This window comes from Dreissena polymorpha, chromosome 11 (assembly GCF_020536995.1).
Source record: "Dreissena polymorpha isolate Duluth1 chromosome 11, UMN_Dpol_1.0, whole genome shotgun sequence".
NCBI classification, from domain to species: domain Eukaryota; kingdom Metazoa; phylum Mollusca; class Bivalvia; order Myida; family Dreissenidae; genus Dreissena; species Dreissena polymorpha.
In genome coordinates, this window is record NC_068365.1 from 82816880 (window position 1) to 82837840 (window position 20961).

The window sequence follows — 20961 nt, forward strand, 5'->3', positions numbered from 1 at the left end:
TATTATACCAACAATAAAACCGATCGAGAATATAATTGCTTGTTCGCATTCCTAGAACTTTTTATGATTACAGTAACGGTCACGTGTAACTGTATAGTACTGTATACGCTGTTACGCACAAAGATGCGCGGTCTGTCCGGCCGGAAGAATAGTTTCACGGAATCTCGGACGTTTTCCGGCTACTCGCGGCGCTTTGCGGAGTGTCAGATGGCGGTGCTGTTGATCGGTATCACCGTAGTGTTCAACTCCTGCTACCTTCCACTTATTGTAAGTGCCTTGGCCAAATGCACACAATGTATACCACGCGATGTTATATCGTAAATGTTGTGTGAGGGTAGGATATACTAACCTGTGTACAGTTAAAACACAGTGTGTTTTATTTTAAAAGGTAGGATATCTCTATAATTTAAAGGTCCGCTATTTCCGTATCAGGTATACAATTAAGACGCTTGCCATGTTTTATTCTTTATATGTATTTGATATGTTATTATATTGATTAATTATAATTTATACATTGTCTAAGGTGTGTACATGTTTCTGACAAACAAACATGTCTTTTATTAAATTATGATTTAAGATTCACCTTATTAAATAACTTGCTTAATCAGTTTTGATTTTCGATGAAATGCTACTTTTTTTAAATTCGTATTGCCCCTGAAGTGGAAATAAATTGTGGCTATTTGTACACGTCAGTTTCATTTAGCACAATGTATTTTGTCATGTCCAATATATTGTTTGTTAAAATATCAACACATAATTAAAATCTGTCATTTGCAGACAGGCTTCGACTGTAGGAACAAATTTTTTAAAGGAATAGGACTTTTTTAAGAGCAGGTTTGAGTTTGTTGCACATAAAAGTAGGTGTGAAAGAGCTCTCTTTATCTGATAAAATTACTTATTTAATCATAACGGAAATGCTTCATGTATCAAATTTAAATGTCAACAAATTATAACACGAACAGAGAAAGATCAAGGTCTCTATTTTTTACTTTCGTTTTTAGTTGTAAATATAATATTTTTTTGTCAATATCTGGGACAAAAAACCATAATAAGGCAACATTAAAAACAATAGCACTAAAATTGCTAAAAGACAAGTTAAATTTTAGTATTGTGATTATAATCTGGTTTCAATCGTGTTGTTGAAGACGTATTGGTGGTTCCATGTTAGCGATGTCAAACTTTGGTAATAGAGGAGTAATTTGGTTATTTTTTTTTTATAAAAATGTCAAATTTTTCTAATGTTTAATACAAAGTTATTTTAAGGGATAATGTGTACAATATCACACAAATAAGAAAAAATAACGGTCATCTAAAACAATTTGCAATGTAAACAAAATATAAGCACACATTTAGCGACATTATTTCAAATGACATTTTCTCATAATTATTGTTTCCGAATTTGGACCCAAACTCTATAAGCTTGCCAAAATTATTTAAATTAGAGGTTCCCAATTCAAATAGTATCAACAGACGCTATTAATACCGTTGAATTTTAATTAATCGATGGTCAATGTCCACCAAAGGAACAAACTTATGGCTGTTTGAAGCATGGAATACAAGTTTTAGCTATATCCCTTCTTGTTAATTCGAGTGCATCATATAGTATAATTTATAGATTATTATCTTGCATCTCAGTAGTAGTAATATAAACAGTAATACAACAGCAGTTTCACGAAAGTATACATAGCTAGTAATACTGAAATAGTAATACATAATTAGTAATACAGAAGTAATGATACAAAAGTTATCATACAGAAGTAAATATACAGAAGTTATAATACAGTAGTAGCAATACAAAGGTAGTTATACCGATGTAAGGATACGTAGTCATACAAATGTATGAATCAAGATATATTAATATGGAAGTTAGCATAAAGACATACAGAACTAGTAACACAAGTACTACAGAAGTAGTAATGCTATAGTAGTTATGGAAAAGTAGTAATACAGAGGTAGTAATACAGAGGAAGGAATATAGAAGTAGCACTACGTAAGTTGAAATAAATAAGTAGTAAACATAAGCTGTAATACAGAAGTTGAAATACAAAGTCAGTAATACAGATGTTGTGAGATTGGTGTAAATACTTTACGATTGGTAACTTGCCAAGGTGTACGTGCATAACAATTTATCGCGTGCCTTGGGTATACATGAATTAGGATTGGTCAACCGCTTAAGGTGTAAATGCATTACGATTGGGTGTAGATAATAGTTGTTCTCCTGATATGTTTTCTTTGAGTTTCATCATTCCTATGTATTCATAGTTATATAATCACCACAAAACCTTTATTAAATTAATTATTCAAATATACCATATCAAGCACATTCATATGCCTTTAAGAATTCGAAATAATATGGGGGTAAATAACGACAAAATTTAAGGCTCCACGATTATGAATATGAGGTTATGTGTCAGGGTTTCAAACAGTACACAAGTTGTGGTCTTAATGATTAATATACTTGATATTTAGGGGGCCTCCTCGTTTACATGGGTAATACATTCATGATGCTGATGCATTTCTTTAACGTGTTTTGTTTCTTAGGGCTTGGTTAGGGATAAATGAACCCCTGATATCGATAATTCATTTGAGATTAAGTCGTTCTTTAATAAAATATGTACCTTAACACAGCGAATAAAGACGACCTCATATTGATATATATTTTGTCATGCAGATCAGCAAATGCAAATTGTCAGTACATAAATGCGAGAGAAAATGACAAAACTGGGCATCATACACATTTATCAAGGTTAATGTAAGAGGAACTTAAGCATAAGTGAAATTGGTAGTTAATGTTGCCACTGAATATATAATTACAATAAAAATATATGTGAATAATCATCGTATAAAGCAAAAATTCCCTGTCTAAGAAAAATTAAAAAAAACTTACACAATTTAGTTTTTTAAAGCCGAAAAGTGATTACTGTTAATTCATGTATGATGTCTTTTAAGACAAAATGCTAACACAATTTTGTTTACATGAGCCTGAAAAAAATAGTAGAAAACAAATATTTTTGAAAAATGTAAAGTAATTTCTTTGTAAAGTAATTAACGTAATTTCTTATTAATTTGTTCTTTAATGTCAATGTACAAGTGATATGAAGAGTAGCATGAATACAATGTCATCAATGTATAACAACATACTGAACAAGCTTATTTATAAGGCATGCATGCGGAGAGAATGAGGATTACTTTAGTAAATTTAGAGTTTCAAGTATTGGCAATTTACTAAGAATCTGGTTGAATATAAACGTGTTTTCTATGTTAGTGGATATGTGTGATGGTGAGGATTTAAGTTGAAATGACGTTATACGTATTTTCATTAAGGATGTAAAATGAATTGAGATTGTAATTGTTTGAATGAATTTTCAAAATAAAAGGCGTGTCCGTTTATAAATTTCCCATGCAATTATGTACACGTATACTTTATTTTGTCATATGAGATTGATATAAGAGTGAGTAATCGCCATGGATCAGACTGGGTTTATTTCTCATGCAAAAAAAACCTGATTCACTCGCATGCTTGATAAAAAGGTTCCTAATAATGGGGAGCGATATTAAATAGACGGAAAAGTACACAGAAAGCACATATAGTTTCCTCCTTTATTCACAATAAATATATTATATGTACGCTACGTCATTCAGTGACTTTTACAGCTATTAACAGATACAATATTGATAACTCTTACAGCTATTAACAGATACAATATTCATAACTCTTATTTATAGATTAATGTCGTATGACTATAACTATCAGGGATATTTTTCTTCAAAGAGCCTTTCATAAAAGATCATCAAATAAAATCTTGTTAGAGAGCACATTCCGGACGGCATTCATCATAACAAAAACACTGTCTTGCGTTAAGTGGCGTTTACTGTAGACGATGGCGTAACGATACTGTTGACCTCACTATGCCAGTGTCACAATGCCCACAGTCAAGTAAACATTCATAAACTTTAAGTTGCCGATGCCAACAATTCTTACTTCAATGCTAAGCGAAATTATAACAAACTTGTCCTATTTGAACTGAACAAAATAAATGAATGAAAACAACGGGCCATCAGGTTCAACTCACTTAAGTTTTAAAGGGTTCGTTAAATGTCTGTCTTATTTAATATAATCTCTGTCTAAACATTACTATGTGTCCCTACTAGAAATGCAAAATGTATGTAAAATGTATCTCGTTCTTTGTACATTTAAGTTATATTTTCTCCAATTTTGAATATGCTTTATAGATCAATTTTTTTGTTTTTCTCAGTTTTGGGACCAATTATAAGAGATAAATATTCTATATGTATTTATCAGGAACCCTTAATTTATGCAATTATTTTCTTTCGTAATGGTTCAGGTTGAACATATTTAGGTGTAATATCGTATGGTGTAAATATGTTTTCAGTTCATATATTACATTTTATTTTTATTGTAAGTGATACAGGTCCTTGATTAAACATGAAAGTTATACATCCGTTAGTAATTCAATGCCTCGTTATTATTTCAACTGATTATTGTTTTTAAATCAAACGTGGCATTTATAGAATAATGCTGCTTTATCAAATGAAAATCAATATATTTTGTATCCGCTTGAATATAAATTAATAACTGAAACTGAAACTATGTTTGTTTAAACATGATTCAAGCTTAAATAAATATGGTAAAACATGTTGAGTTGTGGTATCATAATCTTACTCTATCGCCACTGAATACCATTGACAGAGCACGCTGTTTTACATTAATTCGTTTATGCTGTAAACTGATATATTATAGTCCATACTTTCAAAGCCATACTGATAAGTAACGAATCTGTTTATGAAACTATATTATATATATATTAAATAATAAACTTAATACGTACTTATTGACGGACATTACTGTTGTTCCTATCCTGTTTTGTACATTCTATTTAACATGATTCAGTGACGTTTTGAACAGAATAAAATATAACTTTTTGTTGAATGAATTTTCTAAAAGGAATCCATCTGAGTGTATTAAATTCTGTCAATTAAGATTTGTATGCTACAATAAATATGCCCGGGTCTTCTGTATTGATCATCCATGTATTCTAGTTTGATCTTTTAGTTCATTTTTTGCAGACATCGAACTAAACTTCTTATGCTAGATTTTCGTCAGCAATAATTGAATCTTCTGTAAAGACTCAATGCGTACCAACTACTTAAAAAAGGCAATATTAAGAAGTGAAACTACAGTTGCTCCAGCAGTATCACAGTCATATTTTACACACGTTCGTGTCCCTTCATTTATGGTAAAAAAACAAATGCCAAAACAGAACGGCACAATACGAAACAACATGAACACATAGCAGAATTAATCTGGGCCACCGCCTTGGAACGGTTTATCCAAAGCACCGGGGTTTAAACCGGTTTTAGAGCGCTCAACCTAACACTTGGCCCAGAAATATTCATGATAAATATAAGTGTAAATACAATTTAACCTCATATCATTGAAGCTCAAATTAAACATTAATACCAGGGAATTAAAACGGATTCAATTTAATTACCATTTAATTACTCAATGGTAGGAAGGAGACCAGCGCAACAGAGTAACAACGTTTTGAGGAACAATACAATGAAATTACGAACAACTTTAATTGCAAAAGAAACGTTTTAGCTGTTAAGTTGCTTTTTGTCCATTAATGTACTTTATAGTGATTTAAAATGTGTTTGTAATTGCATATTATTCACTTTTATTGAAGACTAAAACGTTGATACCGAGTAATATAGAGTGCCTCAAAACAAAGACTGATGTCAAGGCCTATTAACATGTATACAACCTTAAAATCGGGCACCCTTAAATGAGGCCAAATAATAACGTTAAGGTATGCTAAATTCCATAACGATAGGATAGTAACTTATTACTATCTAAAATAACTGTGTTTTTAAAAGTATCTCTATATATTTGGCATTAGAACAATTAAACTACTGTTTTTAAACATAACGATACAGTGAATGGTGCGATTGTCGCCAATGAACCAATTGGCTTTTTGAACCAATGAACTCATGTATCGCGTTAGTTTTTTTTATCATAAACCACAGTATAAGTAGAATAAACCGACGCAATTAGATGTATCATTAATCTTTAACAAACAAGTAAAAACGCAAAACGTGTAACATCTGCATATAGAATTTTGTTTGCAAAGATGCATAACATTATTCACTTAAATCACTAGTGGTTGGATTTGTACTTGCTGAATAATATATTGTAGCTGTTTGGAGGTATTGCTGGTCACGGTATTGTCATTTAGTATGTAACATGTAATCATATGACATATAGACAACTCAAAATACCAATTGTACAACATTCTATACAGCATGTTTTTACTCAACTGGGTACGTATACACTTTCACTATCAACTGGGTTCGTGTTCACTTACACAATACAGACGGGACATACTTGAAAGTATCTGTTCGCATACGTTCACATTGTATTTTTTTTCCATTTTTTAAACACGATTTAACAAATTAAATTCCCGCTAAGAGCATGTGACTTTCTGTAAGATTCATAAATAAATCCCTCAGAATAAGAAAACAATCCCATGAGATTTTTTTCCCAAAAACATAATGGGATTTTTTTTATATCAAAGACAATTAAACGAAAATGAGCACAAATGTTTTTACAGTGCTTTAAATCGATAGCTAAGCATTAACACACGTATTTACTTTTTTCGAAAATATCATGTGATTTTTTTTCCCGTAAAAAGAGCTGTAAAAATATCCGATGAGAAAAACAAAAAATTATATGGGAAAAAAGACAATTGCCATCGGAAAATGCAAGAATCACATGGTAAGACCAACTTTGCGAATAAATTAATTAGTGAAATAAACGCATGTTTTAATAAAAAATAATCAATTGTTAATCAAAAATAAGACTCTAATCTAGTACGACACTTTACACATATGCATGAAACCCCTTTTTCACAGATCATGGTCAATATATACAACACTGAACAACATGATGTGGGTTATAATGCATTGTCACGTGATCAAGATGTGTAAACGAAAACGAAGATATATTTTAAATGTCAATATGAGTTATTGGTTTTAAGAGCGACGTTCATTACCAAAATGAAAGACCTATTAAATAACTCAATACATGTTGATTTAACAATGCGTTATGCATTAACTTTCATGAATTCAGCTGTAAATTGTGATTTGCGTTTTTAAAAGCTGCATTGATTTACATAATGAAATCTTAGAAAGTTAACCTATTTTTAGACATTCGTTTTCTTTTCTATTATTCGCTTCTATTGTTTGTTGTGTCCTTTCATTTTGTTGTCTTTACATATTTCAGGTTTTCAGATTGTATTAACAGCATTTCAAGAAGGCCAATGGCCCATGTGGATACATTTTAGTACAAGCAATATTATGACTACAGTAATAGATATACAAATGATTATAACAATCGCATGCAATTATGAGTAAGTGAGGTTACACAACTGTTTAAATAATAATTACATAATTTGTGCTATAAATAATTTACAACAGGAAATACATATTAACCGTAAGAATAATATCTAAAAGGATATCTCATACTTATACTTATCAGTTCATATTGCATAAATTTTGACGTGCGTTTAATCTTCAAACAAATCATAAAGAATAGTAAAACAAAAAACTCACACAACATACTGATTATACAACTCAAGCAAATAGTCGACAGCATATATAGATGAAATACTTTTACACTCATATTCGGCTACAGACCTTGTGAATATGCTAACATCCAAATGTATTTCGATCTGATTATTCTCTTTCTACGTTGATGTAATAAGTTAACACAACGCACACAATTGTTAACATGGATTTATTTTGTACAGTTAAAAAATTATGTTATATGAAGAAAATGATTTTAAGTGAAAACGACACATTATACTCAAGTTTGAAATTTATTTAAGTGCATCAGAAACGCAGTAAACACGACATGTCACACGCATATCAGCGCCAAAGCCACCCTACTCGTCTGAACCCATATTGGCATAGACCTTCACTAAATAGGGACTTTAAATGTCAAACCGTCTGCCCCTATCTTACCCATCACACGCAACACTCGTCCTCGTGTCAAACCGTCTGCCCCTATCTTACCCATCACACGCAACACCCGTACTCCTATGATTCTCCCTCAGTAAAAAAGGGGCTCAATATACGTGCGTTAAATGTAGTCCCATATTAAACTGTACAGTTCAAACAGACTATTAAGAACAAAATGACAAAATAACGTTTCACATTATCACAACTCAACCCTGAGTCAAATAATCTACGATTATCTAAAACATCTTCTATGACATGTAGTTGACTGCATTAATAGTACAGTCATAACGATTACCCAAATGTTGTGTAAGTATTATTACGTAACGAAACACTTGACCTCAATTGCCAGACGCCTATGGTTCGTTTTAATACGACTTTTTTCAGGTAAATCCATATTCCGACCGAACGGAGGAACCACGTAAGGCTAAGAGACTACGGACGTTATATCGTTATTAATAAAAATGAATCAGAAAGGTCGTTTATTTCAATAATTTATTCTCCGCGTCCGAGATACGGTACGATAATGAAATGGCTTTCATTTCACTTAAGTTTTTTAATAGAAGCATGTACATTCACCGTCTGTTTGTAAGACGTCGAGTGTTTAGACATTGGTGACGCCGACTGTCAGATATTCGCAGTTTGAAGTATAAATTTTACAGACGTCTCTGGTCAAACTAACAATTGCTGGCCAATGGTGTTTCTATTGATTATTAATAGAAATTCTTGTCGACATTTGACAAGTTACACATTTTTCTGCGGAACATCAGCTTGAAAAACAAAATTGAAATGCAGTTCAAATAAAGAATTTTGTTAAGATGAAACATGATTTATTAAACAAAGATAGTTAAGTTGTCATATTTGTAATGAGATAATACACGTATGTCTGATTTGTACCTTCCAAATATTACAAAAGTAAACGATGCCTATCAGATACCAAAAAAGGTCTCGCTGTGTGCCAGTCAAACATATGCAGACTGTATGTTAACTTTTGTCTGCCAATTATTGCGATGAGTAGTCCTTAACCCGTCTTTTGCCTAAAATATTAATACGGTTTTAGCTTATCATGAAAGCCTGATAACGTAAAACCACAGAAATGTTAAATTGCATTGAAAGGTATGCATATCTTGGATAGAGCATCATTATAGAGAAATTACTGGGAATACATTAACGTGTTCTTTTCTGTGAAAGTTGATCAAATCCGTGATTCATATATCTGCACTGCACAACTTATTTCGCCAATTTTATATAAATCAGAAACGCCAAAAATGTTCATAAAATGTGCAGTCGTTTACTAATTGAAAAAATCTTAATATTAATATTTATGAAATACCAGCATTGTAAACTGAATACAATCCATGCACGTGTTTATTCAAGGAATGTGTTATACCAGAATTAAGAGTTCTGATTCCCAAACCTTTTTTCGCATCAAATCTTGTATCAAACGAGGATGCAAGCGCAATGATACCCCACGGTCAGATCTGTATCTCACACAATTAGTATCGCGGTCGGTTAGTACTACAAGTATCAACGACGATTGCAGCGTATTTCCCCAGAAACTAAATCCTGTATACATATACGTGTATTTATTTTGCGTAAACGTTATCATTAGGGAATCTTAATATTTCTGATCATCACATACATACATTTCGGTAATCAATATAAATATGGATACAATTAATACATGTTGAACTCACCAACCTTTTAAATGACGATATTAGGCTTTTCACACTGATCATATATCCAGACTTTAGGTATAACTGGCACGAATATATTATTAAAGCATGTTCAGTTCAAAATATGTTCATTGAATTCTCAAATAAATATCCTCTTTGCTTTGACATTCACCTAAGAAAAGAAAATACACGAAACAATAATAAAGTAACATTAAACACAATTTCCAATTTCATGTGGACAAATGTGATGGCTTACATTTAATAAACACTGCATCAATAATTATTATCAACGTTGGCCGTACACAAGCATTTTACATTTAAAAAGTCATATTTTCTAACCGAATGATCGGCATGAGGTCAAATGTTTTGTTGTTATTTAACTAATTGGATATTGTAATTTCTAGTCATTTAATACTAATGTGTATATTTTGTGTTTTCCATAGTGTTTATTTGTGTGTAAAAATACTTCTGGTGTAAACTCTTATTTATTTAAGTCCCATGTCAGTTAACCACATTTCGTCTATGGTATTACAAAAGCGCTTTAAGCTAAAATGCCAATCGTTTAGCCGTTTAATCTTAATTCTTAAATTTAGATTTAATACGACTAACCAATGTTGATTTAATAGCTCTTACCGAAACGGATTGAGTGATTTGCCTTTTGATTTTGTTCTCGTATTTGTGACTTATGTTGCCAGAATGCAGGAATAATTTTATTTGAATATTTAGTTTTAATTTGTGTTCTTGTGACTCTTTGATGTTGGTTTACGCAATGAATTCTGACTCTTTTGCATACACGGTATAGTTACTACAGCCATATTCTTAGATTCAATGGGCATTGCTAGCCGTATACCATTAAACGAACAAATGCCGTTAATTGTCATAAATTTAGAACAATATTTATATGTAATTAAACATTTATATGATTACCCCAAAAATACTGTGTGCTTTGACATGATAAAGTGAGTGATAATACACACACAAATTCAATAAAATATAACTCGTTGTTCAAACTAATTTTTGAAGCGACCATGACACAACGTCTTGTCGTCTAGAGATGCAGTAGCTGACTATGGGGAAAGCACCAGCAATAAGTCTCCATATCTGGTTTAAATGGCCTCAGTAAGGTGGTCTTGTGTTTATCTCTAAATTGCGCCAGTATTTATGGGTCGCAGGTTCGACTCCCCACTCAACCCATACCTACAAACACATGTATTTCGCTTGTCATGAGACATTAAGAACCGAGGTGTAGTGCACAAAAAGCTTCATACCGAGCACTTAAAATATCCAGGGTGGCATCGTCTCTGGAATTGGACGACTGCTTATCTTGCACTACCCCCATAACACAAATTATTTTAGGGCAATAGCCGTATTGGAGAATCAGGGTGCCTGCGATGAAACTCTAATACACATACGTCTGTAAAGTGACATAGGTGACATGTGCATGTTTCTAATTGTGTGGTCGTGGTATCGACATAACTTACTCGTGATTACGTGTTTGTTAACAAAGTAAACTAGTTATTAAGTGGAGTAACAACAAACCTTGATCGTGTGAATGACTTTGTAACTCTTTGGTACGAGATAAATAGCCCATGGCAATAATATGCTCAACAAGTCAGAATGCACAAGATGAAAACGAGTAACGGTGTCGTCCCCACGAGAAGCAATAGCTACAATGACATCTTATAGTACTATTCAATTGAACGGTTAAGGGAGAGGTCTTCTAAGCTCTGACGTTAACTATGTCATTGGCGAATCCGCTCGTCTTTGGCCGTCTTTTAGATACAAGAGTCACATGCTAGACGGGAGGCACGTCACACATCCATAAATAAAACAGTGTTTCTAAAAATGCACGTCATTGAAATGTGTACTTTTAGATACTCTTAATGCTGTTCATCGGTCACTTAGTCTATACCGTTCACGTATAATTAAACTAAAAAAAATAAAACGTTTCGAAACAATTAAAGTTCGAGCATTATGTTTAAAACAGTGTGAACAATTAAGACAATATAAAAGTGATGAGACGAAAAGGTAAATACTAAATACAAACTTCGCAATGGTATTGAGTCGTTATTATACTTAAACACGAATAATATAGATATACTAGGTACCTAAATTCCAATAAAGTATACTGTTTCGGAAAAAAACACTATCTATTTTTTGTTCGTGAGCACGTCATTCTACATATATTTAAAGTTATTTTATATTCTTTGCTGGTTTTCTTCTATGTTAATATTAAACCATTAAAAGAATTGCCCAACACATAATTGACCACTACAAATGCATTAGTTCCTTTAATTGACTCTTGTTGTATCCGTTGTTTTGACTTATGGATTCATATAAATTAAACATGAAGTATCATCGATATTTTGATAAAATACTCAATAAATAAAAAATGCTCTGCATATCAATAACACAGTTCTGTATTTAAACCAACACCATTTGTGCATAAGCCGATTTCAAATCACTCGGCCGTTTCGACGGACGAATCATTTATCGTACTTCTACCCCTATATCGAATTTATACAAAGATGGTCATGATTAGCGCGCCACTTTTCATACAACATCAAACGTTCAGCTTAAAATGCAGATTTGTTGCGTTATTTCTGTTTCTAAAAAAATATTTGACTTTGAGCTTTGACAAACAGAAAATCAGGCTATTGCCCTATCGATCTGATATCGGGCTAGGCTAAAATAAAACAACGACTAGATAAACCTCGTCGGTTTTTTACTATGCAAATATTTGTTTTTAGTTTTAATATACGCTTTCAACTTTATTTTAACCAGACATAATAATAAAGAATGTACATTTCATCCCGAAAAATACATGCAATACTAAGAATTATTGCAATTAACGTAGAATGAATAAAGTAAGTTCATTTTGATCAATTGGATTGCCGTCCAAAGTTCAAGCTGTATCAAGTGTTGCAAGACACCTAGATTAAAAGCTACGACGAATGAAATAAACGCAGAAGGTTTTAATTTGATAACCGACTTTTGAAACGCAACATTGGATTTACTAAATCACACGCAGAAAAGTAAATAATTATTCGTTTATTGATTCTTCACCGATTAGAATAATAAGTTATTGATTATTTCATTCGCATGAGAAACGGTAGCTTTAAGATGTTTTCTTTTAACGGAAATTTATTTATTTGTTGAGTATTGGAACATATTTAGCACTTACGTCCGCGTATTGTGAATGAGTATTCACTAATCATCAGAATTGAAATAGTGGTGGTGTTGGTAGTGGTTATGATGATGATGATGATAAAGAATGATGCCTGAATATAGCATTAAACAATCGACGCACTCTCATTTCACATTGGGCATGATAGATAGGGGCGTCGGATGAACGTTTCAAGTTGCATCATGGCCCCAACCATGATCATGACGATGGCCCATAAACATATATGGTGTGAATATTCACAGGTAATCGTTCCAAGAGAATTAATTTCGCAAAAGAGCTGATTCCCATCATGTGATGATCTTATTATATTAGGAAAGCGATTAACAATTTTGTAAACACGTCATATTATAAAGTATTCCGAGTATTAAAGGTTCATATTGACGATTTATACGATATTTTATAATATGCCTATAAGTATTCTTACTAAAACGATTTAGAAGTTTTTCCACTATTAGATTCTAGCTCCGGGATTGGAGCTCCGTATTTTTACAGTACGAAATCCCTTTCCGTATTCCTGGGAAAGTTGACTTTTTTATGGGTGATGTTTCGTAAATATCAGTAACGCTCGGAGAGACATTTGTAAAACTCGTTTTAGTTTAAGGCAGGCAAACTTAACTTTTTAATAGTGCACGTTACACCATTATTTTGTGAGCCTCTTTAAATATTAGGTTACTTGAAATTATTTTAGGTTATTTTATCGATTTTAAATTAAATCATTCTATTCCATTATAATTTTGATTTCTTTTCATTGAAAGGTAATAAATTGTATATGGAACATTTCTTGACTGGGATTCCGGTGTAGTGTATCACACTCGTTGATTATGTAACATCGCATTCCAACTCGTGATAACAACCCACCGCAGCACCATAGTTATTTAAGAGTCCCTTAATAATAACGTTAAAACATTGGACGTTTTTTTAAGTATTGACAAATCCGTGCTTAGCATGCATGTTTAGCCTTTATATTGATAAAATATATGTGTTGTTATATAATCATTCTTTAAGCAAACGCGGGACAATCAGAAGTACATTGTTCAGAATGCACGCTCTCTATAGGTTAAGTAAACTTCTGTTAGATGTAGGCAATTCTATTTACCGCTTTAGACATGTACCAAATAACTTAGCCGTTATAAATATAGATATGCCCCTTTCAGGTTCACATAATAATATCATGTTAACAGCAACGTGAGCTATTTCCCCGATAAATGATTGTTTGTGACATAAATACAGGCTAACGCACAAATGATCAGTGCAGTTTTCAACTATACTAGAATTCCATGCACCTGTCCATATAATTTGACTGGAGCATCTGAACAGTAAGTGCGATGTGCTGATTTATTAATCAAAATCTCATTTGTATATGAAAAGTTTTATTTGAAGTTTGATTAAAAATTTAAACTTATAAAGATATTTTACAATCGGTTTGATCCACACTTTGGAAGCGCTCTCAACCTCTTCACACAATCAATCGAACTAAAGTAAACATGGAGATAAGAGAATTAGCTAATGCATCGAGATGTACTGGGTTAAACCTTGGGTCAGGCACATTTTTATCATATCCTTTTCCAGGGCATTATATTTACTTCAAACTATTAAAGAGACGACATTTGCTGCGTGTATGTATTCTCGGAAAATCCCGACTTACTGTCCACGTGCCCTTAATGTATTTTGTGATCAATCGGCAGTCGCCATGGCAATACATTAAATAAAACACTTAATCTACAAGATAAGTATTGATGCAAAGCATCAAACGGGCGTCGGGAATTTCAGTGTACAAGGCACTTAATGAAGTTACATGAAACGATTTTTTTTCTACTGTAAATATTAATATATTGGCCGATAATTTTAAACTAAGATAGAAAAAGATACTGGTATAACCATTATCTATGATTTTGTGTTATAACCCCAATAACCATTAACTATGATTGTGTTAACCCCAAATAACCATTATCTATGATTTTGTGTTGTTACCCCCACATATTTCATAGTTCATTCTATTTACATTGGTTTCCTTGTTTTACTGGCATCCGTGTGCAGTTTTCATTAATGGAACAGAACTGTGCATGTTTAAAACAATCTGCTTCATCATGTAAGCGTAATTTCATATTTTTCTCAACTTCAAGGGTAGATGATTCTGAACTTATTCTGACGTTACTCATTACGATAGGGGTTGAGTACTCATTGATATGAAAACACTGCAAACGTTTTGATGTGTTTACGACCCCCCCCCCACCCTCTCACTCATATATTTCGTGGGCATAATAAAAACAAAAAATGGTTACAATAAAACAGCATATTTATTTAAACTAAAATGTCTACATCAAAACAAAAAGTTAACATAGAACACAAATAAAATAATTTGATTCTACTGGGTCTCGAACCTTGGGCCTCTCACATGTGAAGCGAGCGTGTAACCACTACACTACGGAACCGCTTGAAAAATCACCTTCTAACTAAGATATTAATAAGTGACTGCAGTGTAACGGTTATCAATAAAGCAATAAACCGTGTTATCGCTGTCGTCTTGTAAAATTAAAGAAAACGCGTTAACAAAAACTCGAACAGCAAAAGTCTGCGCTATTGTTAGAAAAACCACAAAATAAATATATTTTGATTATGTTTTGTTTTTATACAAAACCAGAAAGAATCACCGGTTCTCGTATGTGCCCAGTCCCTGTGATCTTTTATAATTGCCAAGCCCTATGATCAGTTATTAATTAAAAGAATTAGCTTTGCATTATTGGCAATACATGTTGTAGTAAATGTAATAGGTACAAATGCAGTACTTATTTACACTAATTTACACAAAAAATCACCACTATGCAAGATATTCTGACAACAAAAATATTTACATTGATCCGTAAAATAACTTCTCCTGCCATAAGCGAAAAAAACGTGTTACATACGAGTCGTCGCACTTCAGTGCGACGCCGATAGACTGATCCCGGAAAAGCACGAGTTTAGAAAACCCCACTAATCACCCCGGTACAAACAACGCTGGTCCATTAAATCAACCAATGATAGCTTACTTCAAATAATAACGGTTGATACGGTGTGTGATTTTAAAGGTTATAAATGGGTCTTGTTTATTTGTATCAGCAGATTAGTGGGTTTTTTCAAAAAGTTGCTTTTTCCGGGATACATATATTAAGGATTACACTTGTGGTCACCGCTTTAAACTAAATAAACTTTTCGGCTTATCCCAGTTTAACGGTTAACCTATCATCCACGTGTCGTCGTTCAACTTATTGAATGACATCGATAGGTCATGTATTTGAACGCATAAAGAATTCCATCATTCTATGGAATAAACATTGAACGCGGTTGGCTGCCATAGATATGAGTTTCGGAATGAAACGGAATTGTTCGGCATCGTTCGAAATCGTTTCGGAATCGTTCGGTGTGATGGACAACAACAGATGTAGGCTGTCATAAATATGTCTTTGAAATCGTTCTGAGAAAAATAAGAGGTTGATGCGTTTTTCATTATGTTGCAAACAGGACACAGAACTAGTAGTTAACTATACACGTCTTTTCTGAAACCTTTGCATGACGTTGTGGTTATTTGTAAACTTAATGCGACTCAATTTAAAACTTTATGCTGATCGTTGCCTATGTTGTATGCTAGTTGTTAAAAGGGCCTTTTCACGTTTGGGTAAATTGACAAAATTGAACAAAGTTGTTTCAGATTCGCAAATTTTCGTTTTAGTCATGATATTTGTGATGATATAGTAATACTGATCATTTACCATGCTCTAAAATAGCCATTGTATGCATCTTTTGACGATTTAAAAACCCCAAAACTTATAAAGCGTTGAAATGCGAAACGAATTAATAATTTGGAGAGTTCTGTTGATGCCGTTATATTTTGTGAAACTACGAAGATTGATTAATAAAATATAAAATACATCTGGCAGTGTATCCGGAAGGATGGCCGAGTGGTCTAAGTGGTAGACATTTTACTTCAGTACTCCAGCAGTGAGTGGTTCGAACCCTGCTGAGGGTTACCTTTTTTATCTTTTTTAAAAATTGTATTCTTGATTTTTTACTGGAGCTTTTAATATTCAATGTTAACATTTATCTATATAAGTTTATACGCACATTGAATGTTTTAATTAAGCACAGCCAAGAGCTTTTTAATAGGAACTCTCAGTTTTTTCCTCCAAGATAGAAAAAACTCATGGTTTTGTAAGTCAATACATCATGCACATTTATTTTGGAACGATCAAAAGAGAAAATATACATTTGGTCAAATTTGACATAGATAATATGTCTTTGTATTTGTAAACGAGTATAAATCTATCTGTGTACTTAATCATTGCCATCACACACAGTAAAAACCATTTATTGTTATAGGAATACTTTACGTGCATATAATATGGATACATAGTACCCTATTTTCTATCCATTCATTTAACAGTTATTTCCCTTCTGAGGCAGTTAACATTCTGATTACAAAAATAAATGATCAATACATATTCATAAATAAGTTAAATTTTAATGAATGTGCTAGGGTTCTGTATTAAAGAGTTTTTGAAATTGTTATTTAAAAACAAAAGCTATTTGACCAACAAAATGTTGTAATACATTACATTACTAGCATTAAACTTGAGCATAAGTGAAATTGAAAGTTAATGTTTCCATTGAATAAATACTAACCACAAGAAATATATGTCGTAGATAGCTATACCGACAATTCTTTGCTTTAGGAAAGTTGAAAATGACTCACACAATTAGGGTTTTTGAAGCCAAAAATCGCGTCATGTAAAAACATATGTGACGTCTTATAATACAAAATAATTACACTATTTCGTTTTATGGCGATTCTAAGACTGAACAGAATAGTAAGAATCATTTGACACAAATATAATTACCCCGTGACCTAATTTCTTATGTATTTAATGTCATTTATATCAATATACAAGTGAAATGTAGAGTGGCATGAATACAATGTGATCAATTTATAAAAACATATTGGACAAGCCTATTGATCAGGAATGCGTGAGTAGAGAGTGGGGTTTTCTTGGTTAAGTTTAGAGTTGGAAGAATTGGCAAGTAACTTAGAATTTAGCTGAATGCAAACTTCCTTGTTTGTTTCATGTAGTGGATATGCTTCGAGTGGGAATATGTTAAGTTGAAATGGTGTCAAAAATATTTACATCCTTTACGAAAGTACTTTTCAAAACAAGAGGCTTATCCGTTCATAAATTACTCATGCAATTATGTACATGTATACCTTAATTTGTTATTCGAGATTCATAGTGGAGTGATTTATCGCAATGAATCAGACAGGGATTATTTCTCATGCTAAAAACGATTCACTTGCTGTCATAATAAATGGGTTACTCATAGTGGGAAGCGATATTAAAGAGATGTCCAATATAATCTTGTTAGAGAACACATTCCGGACTGCATTCAACATAACGAAAACACTGTCTTGCGTTAAGTGGTCATGTATTATAGTAAAAGGCGAAACGATACTATTGACTTAACAATGCCAGTGTCACACTGCCCTCAGTCAAGTAAAATGTCATTCATATTTAGTTACTGATGAAAATAGTACATACTACAGTGCATATCGTAATTAATGCAACCTTATAGTATTTTAGCTTAACAAAATTAATTAATGAAAACAACCGGTCATCATGTTAAATTCACTTAAGAAGTAAAGGGTTTGTTAAACAATGAAGACAATTTATGTCTTCTTTAATTCAATTTATATCTTTCCTCTACTATGTGTTCTTACCAGAAATGCAACATGTATGTAAATTGTATCTCGTTCATGTACATTTAAGTGTCATTTGTTTCCAATTTTGAATAAGCTTTAAATATCAAACGTGTGTTTTCCCAATTTTTGCGACGATGTATAGGCTATAAAAATGTATGTGTTTCTTTTACAATGGTTCGGTTTAAACATATTTATTTGTATTATATTATGGTTGAAAGGTGTTTTGTAAGTGTATGTATTACATGTGTTTGTTAATTGTACATGAAACAATCCGTTAGTAATTAAGTGCTCCAGTTTAATAGATCCTAACAAGCGTTGGAATAATAGCCTATAAATAGTGGAGAAACAACGCATAAAAGATGCATATACATACATATACTGTTAATAAGTACAATCAATGCATGTAAAACGTGACAATATTACATATTCCAACACACCATAGTATTGCACTTGAGCCAGTATAAGCATGAAATGTGCGGTTTGATAGCAAAAATGTTTTGCTGAAAAGATTGTTTGTAAACAGACCAGTCATTAAGAGCAAAATATTCTTAAGGGATATGATAAGAATAGCTTAAAAGGAAGTCTTGTCTACACAAATATCTTGCTTAGGCGGAAAAGACCGTCCCTGATTAGCGTGTGTGCTTTGCACATATCTATAATGTCCATTATGTTGTGTTTACTTTTCAGATTCGAATTGTACTCAACCAAACGAAGCTACTTCCTGTGAACATGCGCACTGATCTTCTCGTTATTCGCTTCGCCTCGCTCAATCAGATACTGGATCCCTGGGTATACATCCTTCTGCGTCGCGAGGTCGTCTCTCGTCTCATCTTCACGATCCGGAAACCCCTTTCTCCCAAAACCACGGAGGCACAGATCAGAACCTTTCGCCGGCAAGACTCGTCGTTGTCCGCCAAGGAATCAACTTACACGTGTTGTACTTTCTGTTTTCATTGTTTATGTGATCCACCCCTGCAAAGGCGTGCTAGCACAGTGTCCGGGAATAACGGTATCGACTACATGTCAGGTTCAATGTCTCCAAGACTTCCGACCAACAAGCTCGCTATTGGGATTATCCGAAATGTGATGATTCCGAATACCAGTAATGACTCACCCTCCGCGTTAGCTAAACGCTCGCACGTTATCGCAAGCATAAGCGTCAAGCATCTGTTGATTTAGAAAGTATAAGTAACCAGCCTGATAACCCATGTGACCCTTAAATGAAACCTTTTGAATCTAGCCACAGTGTTGCAGACTACAGACTAAGTTATACAGACAACATACGTAGTGATAAACTATTGACTAACATAGCCGAAGACTCTGTTTGTGAAGATATGGGCAACCTGTGAACATTCCCTGCCTAACATCCCCTGCCTAACATTCAATGAAACCTCTTTTAATCTGAAATATGTTTAAATGACAGCGTTATGAACGTTTATTTATAGTTTTTGTGATCATATACTATTTTTATTGTCGTTCTTTCATTGGTCAATTTTGCAAAAACAACAGGAGTGTACTAAGTTATTCAGACAACATACGTAGTGATAAACTATTGACTAACATAGCCGAAGACTCTGTTCGTGAAGATATGGGAAAACTGTGAACATTCCCTGCCTAACATTCCAGTTGCAGTCCATCTTTAGAATAAAAAAAAATCACCTGTTTACTAGTGTATACTAGTAAGTTGTTGCACAATTACTAAATAAGTAATGCATAATTCAAACCCATTATGATTGTACCGTAATATTTGCATAATATTTCATGCATTTCATCAACGTTTTTGTGATTATAAATCCACTTGCGTGCGTATAAGCGCGTGTATTCCTGTTTATGTACCTATCTAGGGTTTCTGGGTTTGAAATTGCTATTATGTTTTGCATATATTGGAATTTGAGTAAATTGGCAGAACTCGTGTTATCCGTACAGTCGCGTATGCATTGGTACAGCCAAGTGAAAATCAACGGATCAGTAGCGTAATAAGGCTGTATCGTAGAAAAACAATAATGCTTGCACACGTGTATTACACCTGTTAAATACAAGCATATCTTTTATTTTGATACAAGTTATACATGTTTTAAAGTTTCTGCTATACATAAATTGTGTACTTATGTGTCACTTGTTGCAAAAGTACAGTAAATAAGGTTTTAATGTTAATGAACAAATTTGTTCATGTGTTGTTTGTTTTCTTTGCATATATGCGATTTAGAATGGATTATAAATGGATCAGCTTTTATCATAGCACACGAGTGGAAACTTTTAAATACATTCAACGTTGTTTTGTATATCACGTGACTTTGACCGATTCAAATTATCTCTCATACATTTGGAACGCA

The 20961-nt window shown here is 32.8% G+C and overlaps 2 protein-coding genes across 3 annotated transcripts in view; both read left to right on the top strand.

Moving 5' to 3' along the window:
- Window positions 1-20961, top strand: part of LOC127851894 (translation initiation factor eIF-2B subunit gamma-like) — a 488689-nt gene that overhangs the window by 297673 nt on the left and 170055 nt on the right. The window contains exon 13 of one of the 2 annotated variants that reach the window (XM_052385847.1): window positions 7327-7336. The exons of the other annotated variant lie outside the window; for it this stretch is intronic. The gene's annotated coding sequence lies outside the window, so the exon portion shown is untranslated. Of the gene's footprint in view, window positions 1-7326; window positions 7337-20961 lie in introns of those variants that run through there. 2 annotated transcript variants of the gene reach the window in all.
- Window positions 1-20961, top strand: part of LOC127849983 (prostaglandin E2 receptor EP4 subtype-like) — a 29728-nt gene that overhangs the window by 5512 nt on the left and 3255 nt on the right. The window contains exons 4-5 of the mRNA XM_052382718.1: window positions 124-267; window positions 19316-19498. Of these exons, the coding sequence (XP_052238678.1) occupies window positions 124-267; window positions 19316-19498 (327 nt within the window). The remainder of the gene's footprint in view (window positions 1-123; window positions 268-19315; window positions 19499-20961) is intronic.